At 38.8% G+C, this 18914-nt stretch overlaps 2 protein-coding genes across 3 annotated transcripts; one reads left to right on the forward strand and one right to left on the reverse strand.

Annotated features, from left to right (window-relative positions):
* Positions 1-1376: 1376 nt before the first annotated feature.
* On the reverse strand, positions 1377-10953 carry LOC114246992 (uncharacterized). The gene is made up of 5 exons (XM_028179774.2): positions 10651-10953; positions 8953-9018; positions 3630-3857; positions 1990-2129; positions 1377-1563 (listed from the first exon to the last, which is right to left on the reverse strand). The coding sequence occupies exons 1-5, from the start codon at positions 10825-10827 to the stop codon at positions 1446-1448; spliced, it is 729 nt and encodes a 242-aa protein (XP_028035575.2). The 5' UTR covers positions 10828-10953; the 3' UTR covers positions 1377-1445.
* A 126-nt stretch (positions 10954-11079) lies between these two features.
* LOC114246993 (uncharacterized) lies at positions 11080-17497 on the forward strand. 2 transcript variants are annotated; one of them, XR_003624855.2, is made up of 2 exons: positions 11080-11230; positions 17097-17205. XR_003624855.2 is itself a non-coding variant. In XM_028179776.2 (2 exons), exons 1-2 carry the CDS (start codon positions 15645-15647, stop codon positions 17270-17272), a joined length of 357 nt encoding a protein of 118 aa, XP_028035577.2. In that variant the 5' UTR covers positions 15474-15644; the 3' UTR covers positions 17273-17497. The 2 variants fall into 2 exon arrangements, 1 of the variants encoding a protein (XP_028035577.2); XM_028179776.2 differs by lacking the exon at positions 11080-11230 and adding an exon at positions 15474-15825 and having other exon boundaries at positions 17097-17497.
* Positions 17498-18914: the final 1417 nt, after the last annotated feature.

Genomic DNA, 18914 nt, shown 5'->3' on the forward strand with positions numbered 1-18914 from the left:
ACGGCTGGACCGATTTGGCTAATTTTGGTCTTGAATTATTTGTGGAAGTCCAGAGAAGGTTTAAAAGGTAAACAAATATGAAAATGCTCGGCATTAAATAAAAATAACAATTTTGTTTTCCCTTTGATGTGTCCCCTGTCGGACGCATTCCTTTTGTTTGTTTTAAGTTTATTTTATGCAAAAGTTTAGGTCTTTTATTTATCGATTGAGGCACTACGAAGTCTGCCGGGTCAGCAAGTTACGTATAAAAATGTTGAGTTTTCCACTTGAGCGAGAGGGATTTTCGGAAGCTGACAGCACCTCAGGAAGCCAGGCCTTCAGAAACGGCCTCTGTGAGTTGAGGTGTGCACTCAATTAGAGTACGTACTTAATCAATATTTCATTATTGAACGCTGTACTCGCGAAAACGTGGAGCGTGTCGTTGACGCGGTAATAACAAAAGTTGTCTCGTAAAATTTGTACGCAGCTTACAGGCTGGTGATTATTAATTGCTACTAATGGTCAAAATACGGCCCGCTCGATGACAGAGTCGGATATGGTACGTCAAAAAAATGAAAATGGTGTTCGGACCCACGGTAAGAGCTATATATGGAGGGTAGAACTTCTTCTATATCGTTTCCTCACTACTGAGGATCGCGACTGCATGGTACAGACTACCACCAAGTGCTTCTCTTGCTAAATCTGACCATCTGGCTGGTGTTCTGCCCACAGCGCGCTTGCCCTCTATGCGACCCGCAATTATGAGCTTATCTAATTCATGTTTGGGAGATCGCATGATGTGTCCGAAGAAGCTCATAACACGTTCCCGGCAGATGGAAGAGAGCCTTTTTCGGATGTCTAGCTGCCTTAGAATGGACTCGTCTGTTCTCATGGCAGTCCACGGTATTTGTAGCATCCTAACATCCTAATATCCTAATCCTAGGGTAGAACTAAAGAGTACAATTTTTTTATATTAAAGTGTCCGCTGCCACGGGAGTCAATTATGGTGGCGTCATAGTAGCAAGTGGAGATATTTTAAAAACAGCCCCATAAATTAACACATTTCACTCTGTTTAAAACTGTTGTATTCATACCGTTTTCAACTCCTACACTAACGCCATTTTGTTGAGTCTCTGAAATATAATTTGCTGTTTACAGGTATACACTTTTCAATTTGTCATATTTATACAAGATAGTGATTTTTGCTTCTACCCTCCATAGAGATACGGTAGAATATTTATATATGCGCCTTAAGGTACGAATAGCAAGAAAAAAATTTATACAATGTTGCCATATCAATGAAAACTATTGAAAACACTGACAACTGTACATATAAGTTTTGTCCTTTCTAAGAGATACGAGAAAAAATAAGCCATTAAAAATGCACACAATGCAACTGAATTATATAAGTAGAAGAATAAAATTTTATTGAACACAATATACATAATAATATGTAGATGATGTGGTTAATGTAAGTATCCTATTATTCCACAAGCCACCGCCGGTCCTGAAGTTCCGGTGAGGGCGCTATCTTCAGTACTGGCCCTCCCATAGTCATCCTCGCTCTTGCTTATGGCAATAGACCTGAAAAAGTAATAAAATACATGCTATATAGTTGTTGAAAAGTACGACTGCGCGCCGCCCTTAGTTGTGTGAGTGACCAATCTGTATACGCGTCAATGTAGGCTGTATGTAGCTACTGACCTCTCCGTCGGGTGCACACACTAAATAAAATGTGTATTTACGATTACAACTACAAATAAAGGCCACGCGCGCTCGTAATTTGCAACAACTATACTAATATCAACTTAAAATGCTAAGTTGTTACCGAAATTTCCTAATATTGTGAATAATAATATGTATTCTGACTATTAGGGTTAGTATCCACGAGTAAGTGTTTTTGTTGAGTTTATTTCAGTGTAGTTTATAGCTTATTTCAGGCGGTGACACACATTTGATGTGTATAGCCTTAGGGTTGAGGTACTGGCTTCAGGTTTTTTAAAAAGTTACCTTCCAACAACAGAACGAGGTCCAGCCAACGAAATAAGGTGATCAACGATCTTCAAATTAAGAGTGGCTTCTTCCTCCGCCTTGATGTTGCCGAGGTCACCAACGTGACGAATCGGGTCGCGGGGACCACCATGACGACCCTGAAATTAATTATTATGTACGTAATTAAATTGGCGTGTCATGCGGAGTCAGCGCAGCATGTTCGAGTATTAAGCGGAATAGGGATTTAGCCTGAGTTTCACCATCGGGTTTCCAGAAAATAATGAAAATGTTGTTGATAAATTTAAATTAGTGCTGGCAATATTTTAAATTTCAGCGCCATCTCTTGTTTAGTAATATAAAACAATGGCTGGTTATTTGGTCAATTCTAAAATCAAATTGATTAGATACCAATTCTGAAATAATATAATATGATCGAAGACTTGTAGTATTTATATAAATGTTCTATGTTTTAAATACTTACGTATAGGTAACATAGTTATTAGGACGGTACTGTTATTTTTATCATTAAATTTAATGTTTATATGACACTGCCATCTATGACTTAAACTTTGCAACAAAAACTCCATTTTATTAATTTGCAAAAATGAATGGTATAGGTAGATAAAGTAACTAGAATAAAAACAACAAGCTGCCATTTATTTCATTTCTTCAGATGCCTTAACTCCTACTCGACCTTGATCGTATCACGTAGTCCTGTTTGAAGAGCTGAAGGACGGTTTTTGGGCCCAGTACATTTATCCGAAGGGAGATTAGAGGTCGTGGTATATCCCGAATTATTCTAGCCAATTGTACCAGAGTCAAAATATTTTTTAAATGTTCCTCATATCAATAGTTTAATATGTGTAATATTAACTTCTTAATGTTATTGATATCTTGATTTACCTAATATTCAGTTTCGGCTCGTGAGTTTTTCTAATAATGGCAAGTCGTACAGTTTTTTGTGTCTTTGTTTGCTTCATAAATATTCTAATTAAATTAAAATAAAACACAAGAAGTGGTATTCGTAAATTTATGATGTAACTAAGCTATCAAACCAAACCGATACTAGGTTATTTATAACTTCTCTTCTTACCTATGCTGATAGCCTTGAGAGACTATTTCAGCTTCACCCCAACGTGTAGATGAGCTCACGGGGCTCAAACCGCGAGTGTTGCTAACACTAACCCTAGCAAGAGCAGTGCTTCGCAGAATCTACCGCCGAATCGGAAACGCGACCCAATGAGAAGATCCGGCGAGAAATTCAGTGGTTTATGTTATACCAGTATACAAGTATCCATGGTTTGCAAAACTATGGATTATTCATTGTATTTTTCTGTCCGTAGTGGCTCTTAAATGAGACTGTCAGTGCAAAAGTGGCCTAACCCACAATTTTTCATATTCGCGCTTATATATTGCAATTTATTTAAAACATAATAAATTTTGAAGCAAAACCGGCCTATCTTTAGTCTCACCCATAGAGAACAGATGGCTTTGTAAACATTATTTTTGCGCGTATTGTTTTTGCCTATGAAGCAGTTTAAAAGTAAATTTCAACCTCATTATCTCCATACTAACTACATGTATGTATGTATGTAGGTATGTATGTATGTATGATAAGCTTAGGACACTTTTGCGCTGATTGCCTCAAATGTACTTACGTAGTAAGCAAAAAAATGGGGTCCGATCTCTTTGCAGTTATCCTTTATGTCGCCCGTTTGGTGGACGTGGAGGCCATGTAGTCCCGGGGCCAAGCCTGTAACGTTCCCTTCGATTGTCACCGGTCCGTTAGGCACGATCTGGGTGAAGATCAGATCCCCGGAAACGCCTGACTCCTCATCAGCGATTAAATGGACGACGGCTTGCAAGCCGGGTGCGTGGTGTGGTGCCTGTTGGGAAATTATGAATGTTATGGTTTCATTTAATAGTAGGTTGCGTAAGTTGAAGTCGTCGTGGCCTAAAGGATAGGTCGTCCGGTGCATTCGTATCAAGCGATGCACCGGTGTTCGAATCCCGCATTGAAATACGTACTTAACAAATGTGCACGTAATTAGTGGTGGTAGGACCTCTTGTGAGTCCGCACGGGTAGGTACCACCGCCCCGCCTATTTCTGCCGTGAAGAAGTAATGCGTTTCGGTTTGAATGGTAGGGCAGCCGTTGTAACTATACTGAGACCTTAGAACTTATATCTCAAGGTGTGTGGCGCATTTACATTGTAGATGTCTATGGGCTCTATTAACCACTTAAAACCAGGTGGGCTGTGAGCACGTTCACACATCTAAGCAACAAAAAAAAGCTTTCAATTAACTATGTATCAGTTTAAAAAATTGAGGTTTCCGAGGACGCCTTGAGGAAATGGAGAAAGAGGAATGCTTCGAGGTGATGGAACAGCATTCAAACGAAAACACTTCAGGCAGTGTACGATTAAGAATTAAGCAGGATAACATTTAAAAAAACATGTTTTCAATCTGTATCATCACACAATCTTGGCCCGACGTGGGAATCGAACCCACGACCCTCGGCGCAATAGTCAGGGGCGCTAACAACTGCACCACCACCCAGTCAGTATTTATAGTTATTGTTTTTTTAATATGGCCAAAAAATGTATACCACTGCCCAGAGACAAAAGATTTGCGTTCCAATTAAATTAGCACAATTGTACTAATCTTGTTTTTTTTTATTGCTTGGGTGAAAGGCCGAGCTCGCGGCCCACCCGGTGTTAAGTGGTTACCGGAATCCATAGACATCTACAACGTAAATTCCGCCACCTACCGTGAGGTATGAGTTCTAAAGTTTAAATTTTAACAGTACAACGGCTGCCCCACCCTTCAAAGCGAAACGCATTACTGCTTCACGGCAGAAATAGGCAAGGTGGTGGCACCTACCCCTGCGGACTCACAAAACCAGTAATTACGCAAATTATATATAATTTTATTTTAATTTATTGTAATTGGATATTATATAAATACTTGGATGCTACACCAAACACTAACATACGTCGGGAAAACCTATTACATTATAATAACAGTAATTAATTACAAAGTCCTTGGTGTTACATGATTGTGTCGGTCACCGACTTAATAGCCTGGATAATGTCACGCTACGCGGCACAGCATCCATTGCTATTACCATGTTATTAAAATATCTTACCCACCTAATTAGTTAGCTTAATGTGTATTTATTTATTTAACATGCGTCGTGTTTCTTGACATATACACAAACTTCAGTGGTAAGGTAAAATCATAGACCCTTAAAGTAGGTAAAATATAGTGATAATCTGTACTAATAACTAGTCAGGTCATAAGTATTGTCACACAGTAAAAACTTTTCTTTTAGAATGCTGGCCACAAAAAAGTTTATTGAATTCGAATTTCGAATTGTTCATGAAAATAAAAATGTATACTTTTAGAATTTTACTCATTTTTAAATATGAAGTGGACGCTTAAAGAATACCGTTTTGCGGTTATTGCGTTGCATCGTTGCGGTTACGCGCCAATTCAAATTTTTAACATACTGAAAAATTTGAATATAACCAAAAGATTCGTTTATCGTACCATCAAACGATACAATGAAGACTCTAGTGTAGATGACAGGTCAAGAAGTGGTCGCCCTCGGTCTGTTAGGATTCCAGCAGTGATAAAAGCTGTGAAGGCGCGAATTCAAAGAAATCCCAAACGTAAGCAGAAACTGTTGGCCCTTCAGATGGGGTTAAGCAGAACCTCGGTGAAAAGGGTGTTAAATGAAGACTTAGGGCTTCGGGCATATCGAAGAAAAACAGGACATCGTTTGAATGCTCGTCTAATGGACCTGAGACTGAAGAGATGCCGCGCTTTGTTGAAGCGATACGCGGGAAAAAAATATCGGGAAATTCTTTTTTCGGATGAAAAAATTTTTACCGTAGAAGAGAGCTACAACAAACAAAATGATAAGGTGTACGCACACAGTAGTGAAGAAGCGAGCAACCGTAGTCCGCGTGTCCAACGAGGTCATTTTCCATCCTCGCTCATGGTATGGTTGGGAGTTTCTTATTGGGGCTTAACAGAGGTACATTTTTGTGAGAAAGGTGTAAAAACGAATGCAGTTGTGTATCAAAATACAGTCCTGACGAACCTTGTGGAACCTGTTTCTCATACCATGTTCAATAACAGGCACTGGGTATTCCAACAAGATTCGGCGCCAGCTCATAGAGCGAAGACCACACAAGGCTGGCTGGCGGCGCGTGAAATCTACTTCATCCGGCACGAAGACTGGCCCTCCTCCAGTCCAGATTTGAATCCGTTAGATTACAAGATATGGCGACACTTGGAGGAAAAGGCGTGCTCAAAGCCTCATCCCAATTTGGAGCCACTCAAGACATCCTTGATTAAGACAGCCGCCGATATTGACATGGACCTCGTTCGTGCTGCGATAGACCACTGGCCGCGCAGATTGAAGGCCTGTATTCAAAATCACGGAGGTCATTTTGAATAAACTTTAATGTCATAAGAATCTATGTTTTGTTAAGTTCATTTTGGTATATGAATGGTTACATAATGAATAAACTTGTTTCAATTATTTTACATTAAACATGTGACAGAATTTATGACCTGACTAGGTATATAAATCTACAGTGGTTTTTACGAATGTTCCGTTATAACTACCGAACCATACATTCGATTGACTTGAAACTTGGTATCCATGTAGAAAATACATGTACTTATTGGATAGGCTAATATATAAATGAGCGTTGGACTCCCTACATCAGTTGCGGGGGCGTTAATGATGAGAATCTTTGTGGGGGTGAGAAATAATAATGTTCATTTTAAATGCCCAGCGAGGCGGACGGGTACAGCTAGTGGTTCATAAAACTAAGCCCCACTACAAATTTTGAATAAAAAATTTGTCAACAATTTTTAGAATCCGACCACAGAACCTCCTCCAATTTTAAGTTAATTAAAAATAAGGAACGAAGTGGCTAATTAATATTTTTAACAAATACACTTTTGAACGTACAAATGAGCGTGAAAGTGTTGATAGCATATATTTTTCTCTTTACGAGTATATAACCTAAATAGAATAATACGAACGCACACTATTTTAATAATAAAAGTATTTTTTGTTATTATACTATTTAACAAGGCTATCAAATAAAACGTCCACATCTGTAACTTTAATCGCCTCGCTAAAACAGTTTGACGTTCGCCAGAATTAAGCATTTCGTTGGCATTATATTTTATAGCAGTTAAAACAGTTGAAATAGCTGAGGTATCTTAAGATTATCATCTATCTTAAGGTAGTTTAGAATGAAATTTTACTAATTTATTCTGCACAGTCAATGTGTGTACAGCCGGCAAGGTCGAGTCGAAAACAATAGGCGCCTTCTCCTTTAAAAAAAACGCGAAAATGCAAGAAAATATCATTATAAAATGCCGAAGTTCGATTTATAAATATTCATAATTAGTTCGTCAGTAAAACAAATTGCTAATGAACAAAAATTTGAACGTAGCTCACGAGGAAGTAAACGAATCGTGGAGTCGTGATTAAAACAGAAAAAACAAAAAAAAACTACGAAACGAGCCGCTGCTTAATAGCCGTGTAATGTTTAATTATCCGAATATATTCAAATTAAATTTAACGAAATAAATATGTAAACCAATTAAAAAAAGATATTCGAATTCAAACGTCAATACGAAACTGAGTTAGTAGTAGTTTTGTAGGCAGTAACTTCGCCGTGCCCCTAGCGTGGCTGATGTCCATAAGCGATGGTAACCACTCACCATCAGGTGGGCTGTATGCTCGTCTGCTCACATAAGCAATAAAAAAGGCTGAGTTGGGCAAAAGATTGTCATGAAATTTCGTGTATCTGTTTCCATGTGCACAGACGAAGACAGGATTTTTAGTCAGGACAATAGGACTAATAAAACGACTATCGTAATCCTTTAGGATTGGCAAGGTTATTGTTTCGCGTTCAAAATAGTCAAGACGGTTGTGGCACCTGTGTGCTTAGTGAGAGTTCAGTAACGTTCTCGATAGCGTATAAGTTAACTCATATTTGTATGCAGTTGGCGGCGGAACGGGAGAGGGAGAGCTCTTCTTCCCTCTCGGCGCCGTGCCGCCGCCGTCGGGCCGGGGGCCGGAGGAGGGCGTTTGTCCAGCTCCAGCCCCTATGAGGAGGCAGTCTCCTCCCGGTGATGGTCACGGGGCGACCTAAGGGGGTTGAGGCTGCGCCGCACGCTACCGTCACTCTAGCGCGCTGGCACCAGGAGGACGGGACGGCGCGTCGGCGGCTGCGGACTGCGATGCGGTCCACATTTTCGTCGTTGTTGTCGTCGCCGAACATACTGTTGAAGAGCAACCCGGTCGGCGGTGTATCGCGTTCCGACCCGGCAGGCTGGTTCTGGCCCAGCGGGGTATCCCGGAACACCAGCGGCACCGCCCGGGCGGCCTGGTAGGGCCGCCGTACCGCGGAGACTGACGTCGTTGGTCGTCGACTATCGCCTCGACGACCCGTCGGTCGGGCGTCCTCGGGGTGGCGCCGCGTGTCTGGTTGTAGTGTTGACCGCGGGAACCCCCCTACTCTGAACGGGTTCTGACCCCGGACGGAGATCGGACGTCGGGTGTAAGAGTGCAGGGGAGTCGTTTAGTGGGTGGGCCCTAAAATCCTTGGGCCCGCGATCTGCTCTCAACACCTGCAGATCGTTGAGTCTCACATACCCCGCGCGCCCCCTAGGCGCGAGGACCTCGTAGGAGGGTCGGCCCCCGGCGCGAAAAAAAATAAATAAATAAATTGTATGCAGTTGGAACAGCGCCTTTAGCGGCAAACGTCTCCGTATAAATTTGAGTTAACTTTTACGCGATCGAGAATGTTAAAAAACTCGCACTAAGCACATAGTTCGTACGTCAAATTCAACAAGCTTTACCACCAGTGTTCAATAAAAGAATTTGCTAGTTGCGTTCTGTCAATAATGATGGATTATATTTCATAAAGTCGACCACGAAACTTACCATAGACAAATCGATCTGTTTCTCAGCTCTATTGTCGTTCAAAGGGTATGTTGTTTGACCCAGTGCCTGGAACAAGTGTGTCTTTTAAAATCGATTATTTTGTTACTTGCCTAACCCGTCCGCGTGTAGCTGGAATAATCCCTTAGGCTACCAGCAAAGAGGAAAGAAAAAAAAGTATTATTACGGATACTTAGTTCAGATAGACAACGCCAAACTTTTACGTTATTACTAACGTCTATTTATATTAACAAACTTAATAATATTAGCTAAGTCTTAAAACTAAACACTCTTATAAGCATTGCGAAAAAATGTTGTAAATAACAACAATACTTTTAAAATTAATTACTGTCTATAGTACAATACTTTTTTTACTGCTTAGATGGGTGGCCGAGCTCACAGCCCACCTGGTGTTAAGTGGTTACTGGAGCCCATATACATCTACAACGTAAATGCGCCACCTATCTTGAGATATCAGATTCTCAGGTCTCAGTATACAACGGCTGCCCCACCCTTCAAACCGAAACGCATTACTGCTTCACGGCAGAAATAGGAGTGGTGGTGGTACCTATCCGTGCGGACTCACAAGAGGTCCTTCCACCAGTAATTACGCAAATTATAATTTTGCGGGTTTTGATTTGAATTACACGATGTTATTCCTTCACCGGGGAAGTCAATCGTGAACATTTGTTAAGTACGTATTTCATTAGAAAAATTGGTACCCGCCTACGAGATTCGAACACCGGTGCATCGCTAGATACGAATGCACCGGACGTCTTATCGACTTTCTAATTAATATCAGTTTCATTTATTTTTGGAATGATTATTAAAAAATAATAATAAATATTTATATATATGGATTTACGTGCGTGTGTAACAAACTATATATATATATATATCCTATGTGTAAATATTTTTAAATTCCTTAACGGATTTACGGTAAGTAGGCAGTTTCTATGCAATAAAAGATAGAAAAAAAAACAGACGTCCCCTGCTGAACAAAATAGACCTCTCCCAATCCACACCACTGAGAGCCCGGTCCTCGACTCTCCTCATCCAACTCCTGCCGGCCACCGTTCGGAGGTCATCGCACCACATACCAAGAGGTGTCCCAATTTACGCTGTATATCTAAGCTTATCATTATTTATATTTATATCGCTCTACTTCATATAGTTTTTCATTGTATATAAAATGTAACAAAATTAGAAACGGTTAGTAAATAATTCAAATGATCATAAATGCGATTCTAACAATGTTTGGTAGAAAACTGAAGAAACAGATTACTTAGAAAAGTACCTACATTATTATCACATTCTTTATCGATTACACTTTCATCCTATCAATAAATTTTATTGCTGTTAAAGTTGAAAAAGTAAGCACTCAAAAAAATAATAACGTTTAAAAGTGTTGAAAACTATACATTAGAGTAAATGTTGAAATAAACATTTAGTTCTATATTTTTTTTCACGAATCGCAGTCGTCTCTAAATATAGTTTAATAATTTAACCCTGACTTTCATATTTTCGTTTTAATACTTCCAAAATTTCGTCGAATTCCTCTGTGATCGCTAAAGCTGTAAAGTATTTTAATCTTTGGTAAATAATCAAATTGAAGTAACAAAATCAATTCATAGAAGTAGGTTTGATATTATATCGTCACAAAAACAGTCACTATCTTCACTATACTTCAAAAGTACTCACATATAAATAAGGCTCCATGTACACTTCATAAACGGGACTTTGATAATCTTCAATGGCGGGCAGGGATTTGATAATCAAGTTTCTGCCGTAACCAGGGATACCTTGCAAGGTTTTTCCGTTCAAAACGGCCACCAGCCACAGAAACTGGCCAAATAGTAGATAGCCGCGAAGGTTCATTTTAAAAAAAAAATAATTAGAGAACAACAAAAAGGTTGTGTCAGTTAAAATACTGGTTTAAAAAAAAAAACTAAATGTAGAATATCAGTTTTGGCGCCTTATTATTTTCCTAAGCGCGTGCTTACGAGACAAATGATGCTCAATCAATGGCTTTGCACTTAGGAGGTTGTGTTTCGCGTTTTTTTAATCGTGTAATGAATAGTTGTAGCTGGTTTGTCATTAGTTCTTCGTGAGATGACTCCAAGGCTCCGTAATCGAGTACTGCTATTAGTGTGCCCAAGATATGATTGAGATAATAATAAATCATTTTATTATGAATTGTGTCATTAAGTTTCATTATGTTTTGTTTTGTCTCGTAGGCAGACGTTTGTGCGGCCTAATCACTGGTGAGTCGTTCATGGAGGTCAGTGTGCTTAGAGCGAGTTTTTTAAAGTTCTCGATAGCGTAAAAGTTAGCTCAAATTTGTATGCAGTTGGAACAGCACCCCTAACGGTAAACGGAGACAAACTAAACTTCATACAAATTTGAGTTAACGTTTACGCTATCGAGAACGTTAAAAGCTTCGCACGAAGCACACAAAAATCTCAGAAGCACAGTCTAGTCTAGTCTACTCTACAAATCCCTTAATACATAGTTGTTGAAATGATTATTAGAAAGTGTTTCCAGTCAATATAAATTTTATTTAAAACTATATGTGACTTTAATTATTTTCTTTCCTGTTCTTTCCTTGAATTTTTTTTTAATTGTTTTCTTTGTAAGCATGATACTTTCATAGAGAGTCCGAATATCAGCCGATTTAGGTCTATGAATCACCGATCCTTAAGTATGGTAATTGGATATTATTCTGATATTACATGTATGCTATTTACGGTGTCAGTTAAAGAAGAATCTGTGTAATTAATGAAATTACGTGCTATGTTAAAGGTATGCTAACATAGACATTACCTACTAAGCGCGTGTCCCAGCATCCCCTAAAACTTCAACGGAAGCAACATCTTTTCAGAATCTTTATACCAATGGATTTGAGGATTTTGAAAGGGTTTCGCAGATTAAAGGTACTTTTTATGGTTTGATCTGGTAATTTAACTGCCGCAATTGTGACATGCGCAATTAGCTTTACGTTATTTGTCAATAGATGGCTGTAGTAATAAGTGTTGGTCGATTTTGACAGATCTAAAATATTGTGAATCAAGTTTAGGCATATGGTAGAAAAACCACTTTGGCACAACACTGATTTTGTTTATTGCGTGATATACCTTTGTGTGAAAAAAAAGAGAATACTTTAGACATATGGTAAAAAAATCACTTTGGCACAACACTGATTTTCTTTGTTGCTTGATATATCTTTGTTTGAAATTGTTGGATTTTGTTATCAACTGAGCGTCATTTGCGGGAAAAAATATTGCTTTTTTTCTTTCGTTTGAAGAAAACGGCAGCTAAAGCGCTCCCAATATCCAAGAAAGCGATGTTGCTTCATGCGAGACAATGTTATGTTATCGGTTCAGTCCGCGATCACGATAGCAATCAAATAAAATAATAAATGCATTATTAAATCTCAAAAGCGATTTTAATAAAATCTATATTTGTCTCATTAAATCCTCATTACATGGACTTCTTAATGTTGACGTCATAAACTCTTAGACATGGCATTGTAATGTTTGGGTGGAAGTCGACTCAGGCTGTTGTAGGAAACACGCAGTTTTCGTGATCATATTGTATACCATTAATTACTGTACGACCTTATTAATAGCTATAAATATATATTTAAATACCTACGCTAGCGATGCCTTAGTGAGATTTAAGAAAAGAGAGTCGCTTTATAACCGTTCATATTAACATCATTAATGTAATAAATTTCATTCACATTATTGTTATGTATATATGTTTTTACCATTATTTGATATGATGTGATATGTGCACCATAAAAGTCACGATATTTATAATTTGTTTTATTCTTTTGATCTGTTCCGCGTAATTCATAACGCGCGTAAGTCTTTCTGCTTGTCTAGTCTATTATCTATACAAATAAATATAATTGGAGTGTCTGTTTGTAATAATAAAATAACCACTTTTTACTAAATGATCACAGTAGATATACTAAAGTTCTTTTTTTAATTTTTGTCGATCTTTCTGTATCTCTTTGTTCCGGCTAATCTCCAGAACGTCAGAACCGATTTTGACGAGTCTCACTGATAGGTATCTGATGATATAAGGAGTAACTTAGGCTACTTTTTTTAGACTAGCTTCGCCCTGCGGTGGCGCCCGTGGTACGACAATAACCGCGGGTCTCAGCTATAAATAATAAAATTTAATGTTTCCGAAGCGAAGCGAGGTCGGGTCGCTAGTTATAAATAAAATTTAATAGTAGGATTAAACAAAACCATACTTAGAATGCTGAATGTTGGCTTACATGGGATGGGCAATTTGCTTTCCCAAAATACGTAATGATATACGATGTGTAATATAAATCTAATGTCATACTAGTGAATAGTTTAAGCTTCCTCATTCGTTTCGTTTAATTGATTTTTTGTTAATTATGTCGTGGGAATGTAAACAACACAATGTCGTGGGAATATACTATTTTAAAAAAATACTGCCAAACACATTATAAAAACGTAAAACAAGAACAATCTAAAAATAAATAGGTGATTCTTTTTTATTCCATTAGATTGGTGGACGAAATCACCTGGTTCTAAGTAGATGTAACCTTCTGCATATTGCTGTATTATATATCTGTTTATTTGTTTATTTGAAAAACCAATATTAAAAAATAACTATTTAATAGATAAATTAATAATATGTAATCTAAAGCCATACAAGTTTTGACAATTAATAAATTATACTTTACTAAAAGGGAAAAGAATACAAAAAAAAAAAATCTACTTATTCTCTGCTAGCCCAAGGGATTAATTCAGCTACGCTGTGACTAGGTAGGTGAGCTCACGGGGCTCAACCTGAGAGAAGGTGCTAACATTGGCCTTAGCAAGAGAAGTGGTTCGAAGAATCTACCACTGGAATCTTTTTTTGTGATTATTGCGCATGCCAAATAAAGCGTACTATGAATTATAAAAATAAATATCGCTTACTAGCTGACCCGGTAGACTTCGTAGTGCCTCAATCGATAAATAAAAGACCTAACTTTTGTATAAAATAAACTTAAATACTTTTAAACCTTCTCTGGAATTCCACAAATAAATCAAGATAAAAATTAGCCAAATCGGTCCAGCCGTTTTCCAGTTTTAGCGAGACTAACGAACAGCAATTCATTTTTATATACCTAGTCAGGTCATAAATTCTGTCACATGTTTAATGTAAAATAATTGTAACAAGTTTATTCATTATGTAACCATTCATATACCAAAATGAACTTAACAAAACATAGATTCTTATGACACTAAAGTTTATTCAAAATGACCTCCGTGATTTTGAATACAGGCCTTCAATCTGCGCGGCCAGTCGTCTATCGCAGCACGAACGAGGTCCATGTCAATATCGGCGGCTGTCTTAATCAAGGATGTCTTGAGTGGCTCCAAATTGGGATGAGGCTTTGAGCACGCGTTTTCCTCCAAGTGTTGCCATATCTTGTAATCTAACGGATTCAAATCTGGACTGGAGGAGGGCCAGTCTTCGTGCCGGATGAAGTCGATTTCACGCGCCGCCAGCCAGTCTTGTGTGGTCTTCGCTCTATGAGCTGGCGCCGAATCTTGTTGGAATACCCAGTGCCTGTTATTGAACATGGTATGAGAAACAGGTTCCACAAGGTTCGTCAGGACTGTATTTTGATACACAACTGCATTCGTTTTTACACCTTTCTCACAAAAATGTACCTCTGTTAAGCCCCAATAAGAAACTCCCAACCATACCATGAGCGAGGATGGAAAATGACCTCGTTGGACACGCGGAATACGGTTGCTCGCTTCTTCACTACTGTGTGCGTACACCTTATCATTTTGTTTGTTGTAGCTCTCTTCTACGGTAAAAATTTTTTCATCCGAAAAAAGAATTTCCCGATATTTTTTTCCCGCGTACCGCATCAACAAAGCGCGGCATCTCTTCAGTCTCAGGTCCATTAGACGAGCATTCAAACGATGTCCTGTTTTTCTTCGATATGCCCGAAGCTCTAAGTCTTCATTTAACACCCTTTTCACCGTGGTTCTGCTTAACCCCATCTGAAGGGCCAACAGTTTCTGCTTACGTTTGGAATTTCTTTGAATTCGCGCCTTCACAGCTTTTATCACTGCTGGAGTCCTAACAGACGAAGGGTGACCACTTCTTGACCTGTCATCTACACTAGAGTCTTCATTGTATCGTTTGATGGTACGATAAACGAATCTTTTGGTTATATTCAAAATTTTCAGTATGTTAAAAATTTGAATTCGCGCGTAACCGCAACGATGCAACGCAATAACTGCAACACGGTCTTCTCTCTAATATATTAAGTGTATAATCTATGCGGTCTTCTTTAAGCGTCTACTCCATATTTTAAAAAAAATGAGTAAAATTCTAAAAGTTACACATTTTTATTTTGATGAACAATTCGAAATTCGAATTCAATAAACTTTTTTGTGGCCAGCATTCTAAAAGAAAAGTTTTTAGTGTGTGACAATACTTATGACCTGACTAGTTATATAAGATCGCTTATTAAGCGAAATGTCGCTTAAATCAAATAGCCTTTCACCCCTCAATATATATATTTGTACCAGGAATTAACCGTAAAATTAATATGAATACGACCTATTTCAACTTAAGTTCCTTCGTAAATACGTCACAACGAAAAATGTAAGCATAATATGTCAAAATAAATCAAAAATGTAGCTATGAACCGTGATTTCGTTTACAACCACGATCGGCCTAGCGTCTGGTCGAGGGCTGGTGGCGTCCTCAATAAATGGTTGTGGGGTTTGTTCTGCTGCGGACCCCCCGGCGTGGCCTGCTACTTCTGTGCGTGCTACGAGAGGCCCGAGGACAGGACCGACAGAGACACGACGAGGATCCATCGTTAGTTTTTAACTTAGACAGTATTTCTCACAAAAACACGACTTAGTTTCCTATTCAAAAGTACTTAACGATCTAATGTCCCGGTCATCGTTCTCGTCGAACCCGTCGCTTGCGACGAAGGGCTCGGCGAGTAAATTAACCCACAGACACAGTTAACTGAGTTTCTCGCCGGATCCTCTCAGTGGGTCGCGTTTCCGATCCGGTGGTAGATTCTGCAAAGCACGGCTCTTGCTGGGGTTTGTATAAGCAACATTGTCAGGTTTGAGCCCTGTGAGCTCACCTACCAGCCCGGCCACGCTGACATGGTCTCTCTAGACCATCAGCCTAGGTAGGAAAAAGAAAAAAAGATCTAATTTCCACTCGATATATGGTTACGGAAGATGATTTCGTATTTCAATATCGAAAAGGTCTAAAATTGCAGTGATATTTTATTGGAATGATCGTGCTGCTCCCATGATTCATTTGCTGAACCGGTGTCCATGGACTTCATAACATTACATACTACCAAGCATCTTGAGACATGAAGTTGAACTCTGTATTATATTTTTTACTCTTCGTATGACTACATAAAATAACAATAACAAAAAAATATAACATTTTAACTGGACGGGTTTATCGCTTAAAATTTTAATAAAAAAAGCACGTGTAGAGTTCCAACTGGTTATAACAATTTCTCTCACTATTCTGATTGGTGATACAAGTACCACCATCATCATATTCGGACAGCCATTAGAGCAATCCGATTGGGATTTTAGTCATTGCGCTATAAGTAGCCTATTATTCTTAAATTTTTTTCTTTTCTTATATTGCTTAGGTGGGTCGACGAGCACACCTGGTGTTAAGTGGTTACTGGAGCCCATAAACATCTACAACGTAAATGCGCCACCCACCTTGAGATATAAGTTCTAAGGTCTAGTTACAACGGTTGCCCCACCCTTTAAACCGAAACGCATTACTGCTTCACGGCAGAAATAGGCGGGGCGGTGGTACCTACCCGTGCGGATTCACAAGAGGTCCTACCACCAGTAATTACGCAAATTATAATTTTGCGGGTTTCACTTTTATTACACGATGTCCTTCACCGTGGAAGTCGATCGTGAACATTTGTTGAGTACGTATTTCATTGGAAAAATTGGTACCCGCCTGCGGGATTCGAACACCGGTGCATCGCTCAACACGAATGCACCGGACGTCTTATCTCTTAGGTCACGACGACGATAAAAGGTCCTACCACCAGTATAGTACTAACAATTTTTTTTTAATATCAACAGAAGCCACCGCCACGACTGAGCGTTTATCTCGGCAACATCGACCAAACGCTCCCCGAGGTAGGAAGTCAACAGCAGAGATGCTGTCAGCCGTCAGATGTGCCCTCACCCAGCTCCAAGGGGAGCCGGAACCCAATTTAATAGTTCCGCCAAACGAGAAGTCAATAGAACCGGGCTGATTCTGGTTGTACGATGTCTACAGTTGCCGTGTCTGTGATGAATATTCGTTTTACGAGAGACCGTGTCTCATCGTTAAAAACTCTGCTCGAATTAATCTCACAAAATAAACAATAATCGATATTAGTCATTGAAACCGCAATATTAAACATTAATGTTGAGAAACAAATGTATATAATAACTGTTTTCAGCAAACATTTCTAGTCAGATCATTGTAAATAAAAAGGTTCTAATTAATTTACGTTTTTTTATATACATATATTCCTAAATTAAGTGGAGAACTTAGTAGTAAATTAATGTTGTAGAAACAGAAGACAAGCATTAATACTTGAAAACGATAGGACTAAAATAATTACTTAAAAGTCTATTTTATTTATAAATTCTATTTTATTTTATGTTTGTGTTTTCATTGTAACTATACTTTTTTTTATTGCTTTGATGAGTGGACGAACTCACAGCCCACCTGGTGTTAAGTGGTTACTGGAGCCCATAGACATCTACGACGTAAATGCGCCACCCACCTTGAGATATAAGTTCTAAGGTCTCAGTATAGTTACAACGGCTACCCCACCTTTCAAACCGAAACGCATTACTGCTTCACGGCAGAAATAGGCGGGGTGGTGGTACCTACCCGTGCGGACTCACAAGAGGTCCTACCACCAGTAATTACACAAATTATAATTTTGCGGGTTTGATTTATATTACACGATGTTATTCCTTCACCGTGGAAGTCAATCGTGAACACTTGTTAAGTACGTATTTCATTAGAAAAATTGGTACCCGCCTGCGGGATTCGAACACCGGTGCATCGCTACACACGAATGCACCGGACGTCTTATCCTTTAGGCCACGACGACTCAACTTGAGACCTTAGAACTTATATCTCAAAGTGGGTGGCGCATTTACGTTGTGGATGTCTATGGGCTCCAGTAACCACTTAACACCAGATGGACTGTGAGCTCGTCCACCCATCTAAGCAATAAAAAATAAAAATATATATATTTATTTATAAGTACCAACTACCCCAATTGGGACATCAGCAAATTGGAAAAAAGCTAGACGATAAATATTTCCTCATTTATAAGTACACACAATAGTGCAATAGTTTTTTTTTATTGCCTTTGTAGGTAGACGAGCATACGGCCCACCTGATGGTAAGTGGTCACCGTCGCTGACGGACGTCAGCAATACCAGGAGCAGAGCCAAGCCGCTGCCTACCATAATGTACTCTCCGCAAGCCTCGTTTGAAGAAGGACATGTCATAGTGAGAGAAAGATGATTTAGTGGATCTGGAAAAAGACATCAGACTAGTTAGAGCGTAGCTGAATCGATATTCAGCATTCACTGACAACTCACGGTACCTACACTCTTCCTAAATATGAACAGTGAAGACGCTTTAATTCTAAATCTCAATAACGCCTGATGATATTTTTTTCTTTGTAGGCATTTAATGTAGATTGAGAGAAACGAAAAAAACTTGTAAGGAGCTCAATGTAAAAAAAAAAGTTTGTAAAAAAAGTCTGATAGATTTTTTTTCTATAACATTATTATTTTCCATTCGATATTCCGAAATGTTGATCGAAGCCCGCAGACACAACATGAGTGCAGCATTGATACATGAGATCGCAGCCTTAATTGACATGT

This window comes from Bombyx mandarina, chromosome 10, assembly GCF_030267445.1.
Source record: "Bombyx mandarina strain Sakado chromosome 10, ASM3026744v2".
Lineage (NCBI taxonomy): Eukaryota > Metazoa > Arthropoda > Insecta > Lepidoptera > Bombycidae > Bombyx > Bombyx mandarina.

Coding starts and splice junctions, on each gene's coding strand:
- LOC114246993 (XM_028179776.2), top strand. CDS start 15,645: ATGAACCGTGATTTCGTTTACAACCACGATCGGCCTAGCGTCTGGTCG. Junction 15,826..17,096: donor AGACACGACGAGGATCCATC/GTTAGTTTTTAA, acceptor TAATATCAACAG/AAGCCACCGCCACGACTGAG.
- LOC114246992 (XM_028179774.2), bottom strand. CDS start 10,827: ATGAACCTTCGCGGCTATCTACTATTTGGCCAGTTTCTGTGGCTGGTG. Junction 9,019..10,650: donor ACATGGAGCCTTATTTATAT/GTGAGTACTTTT, acceptor CACTTGTTCCAG/GCACTGGGTCAAACAACATA. Junction 1,564..1,989: donor CCTCGTTCTGTTGTTGGAAG/GTAACTTTTTAA, acceptor TTACTTTTTCAG/GTCTATTGCCATAAGCAAGA.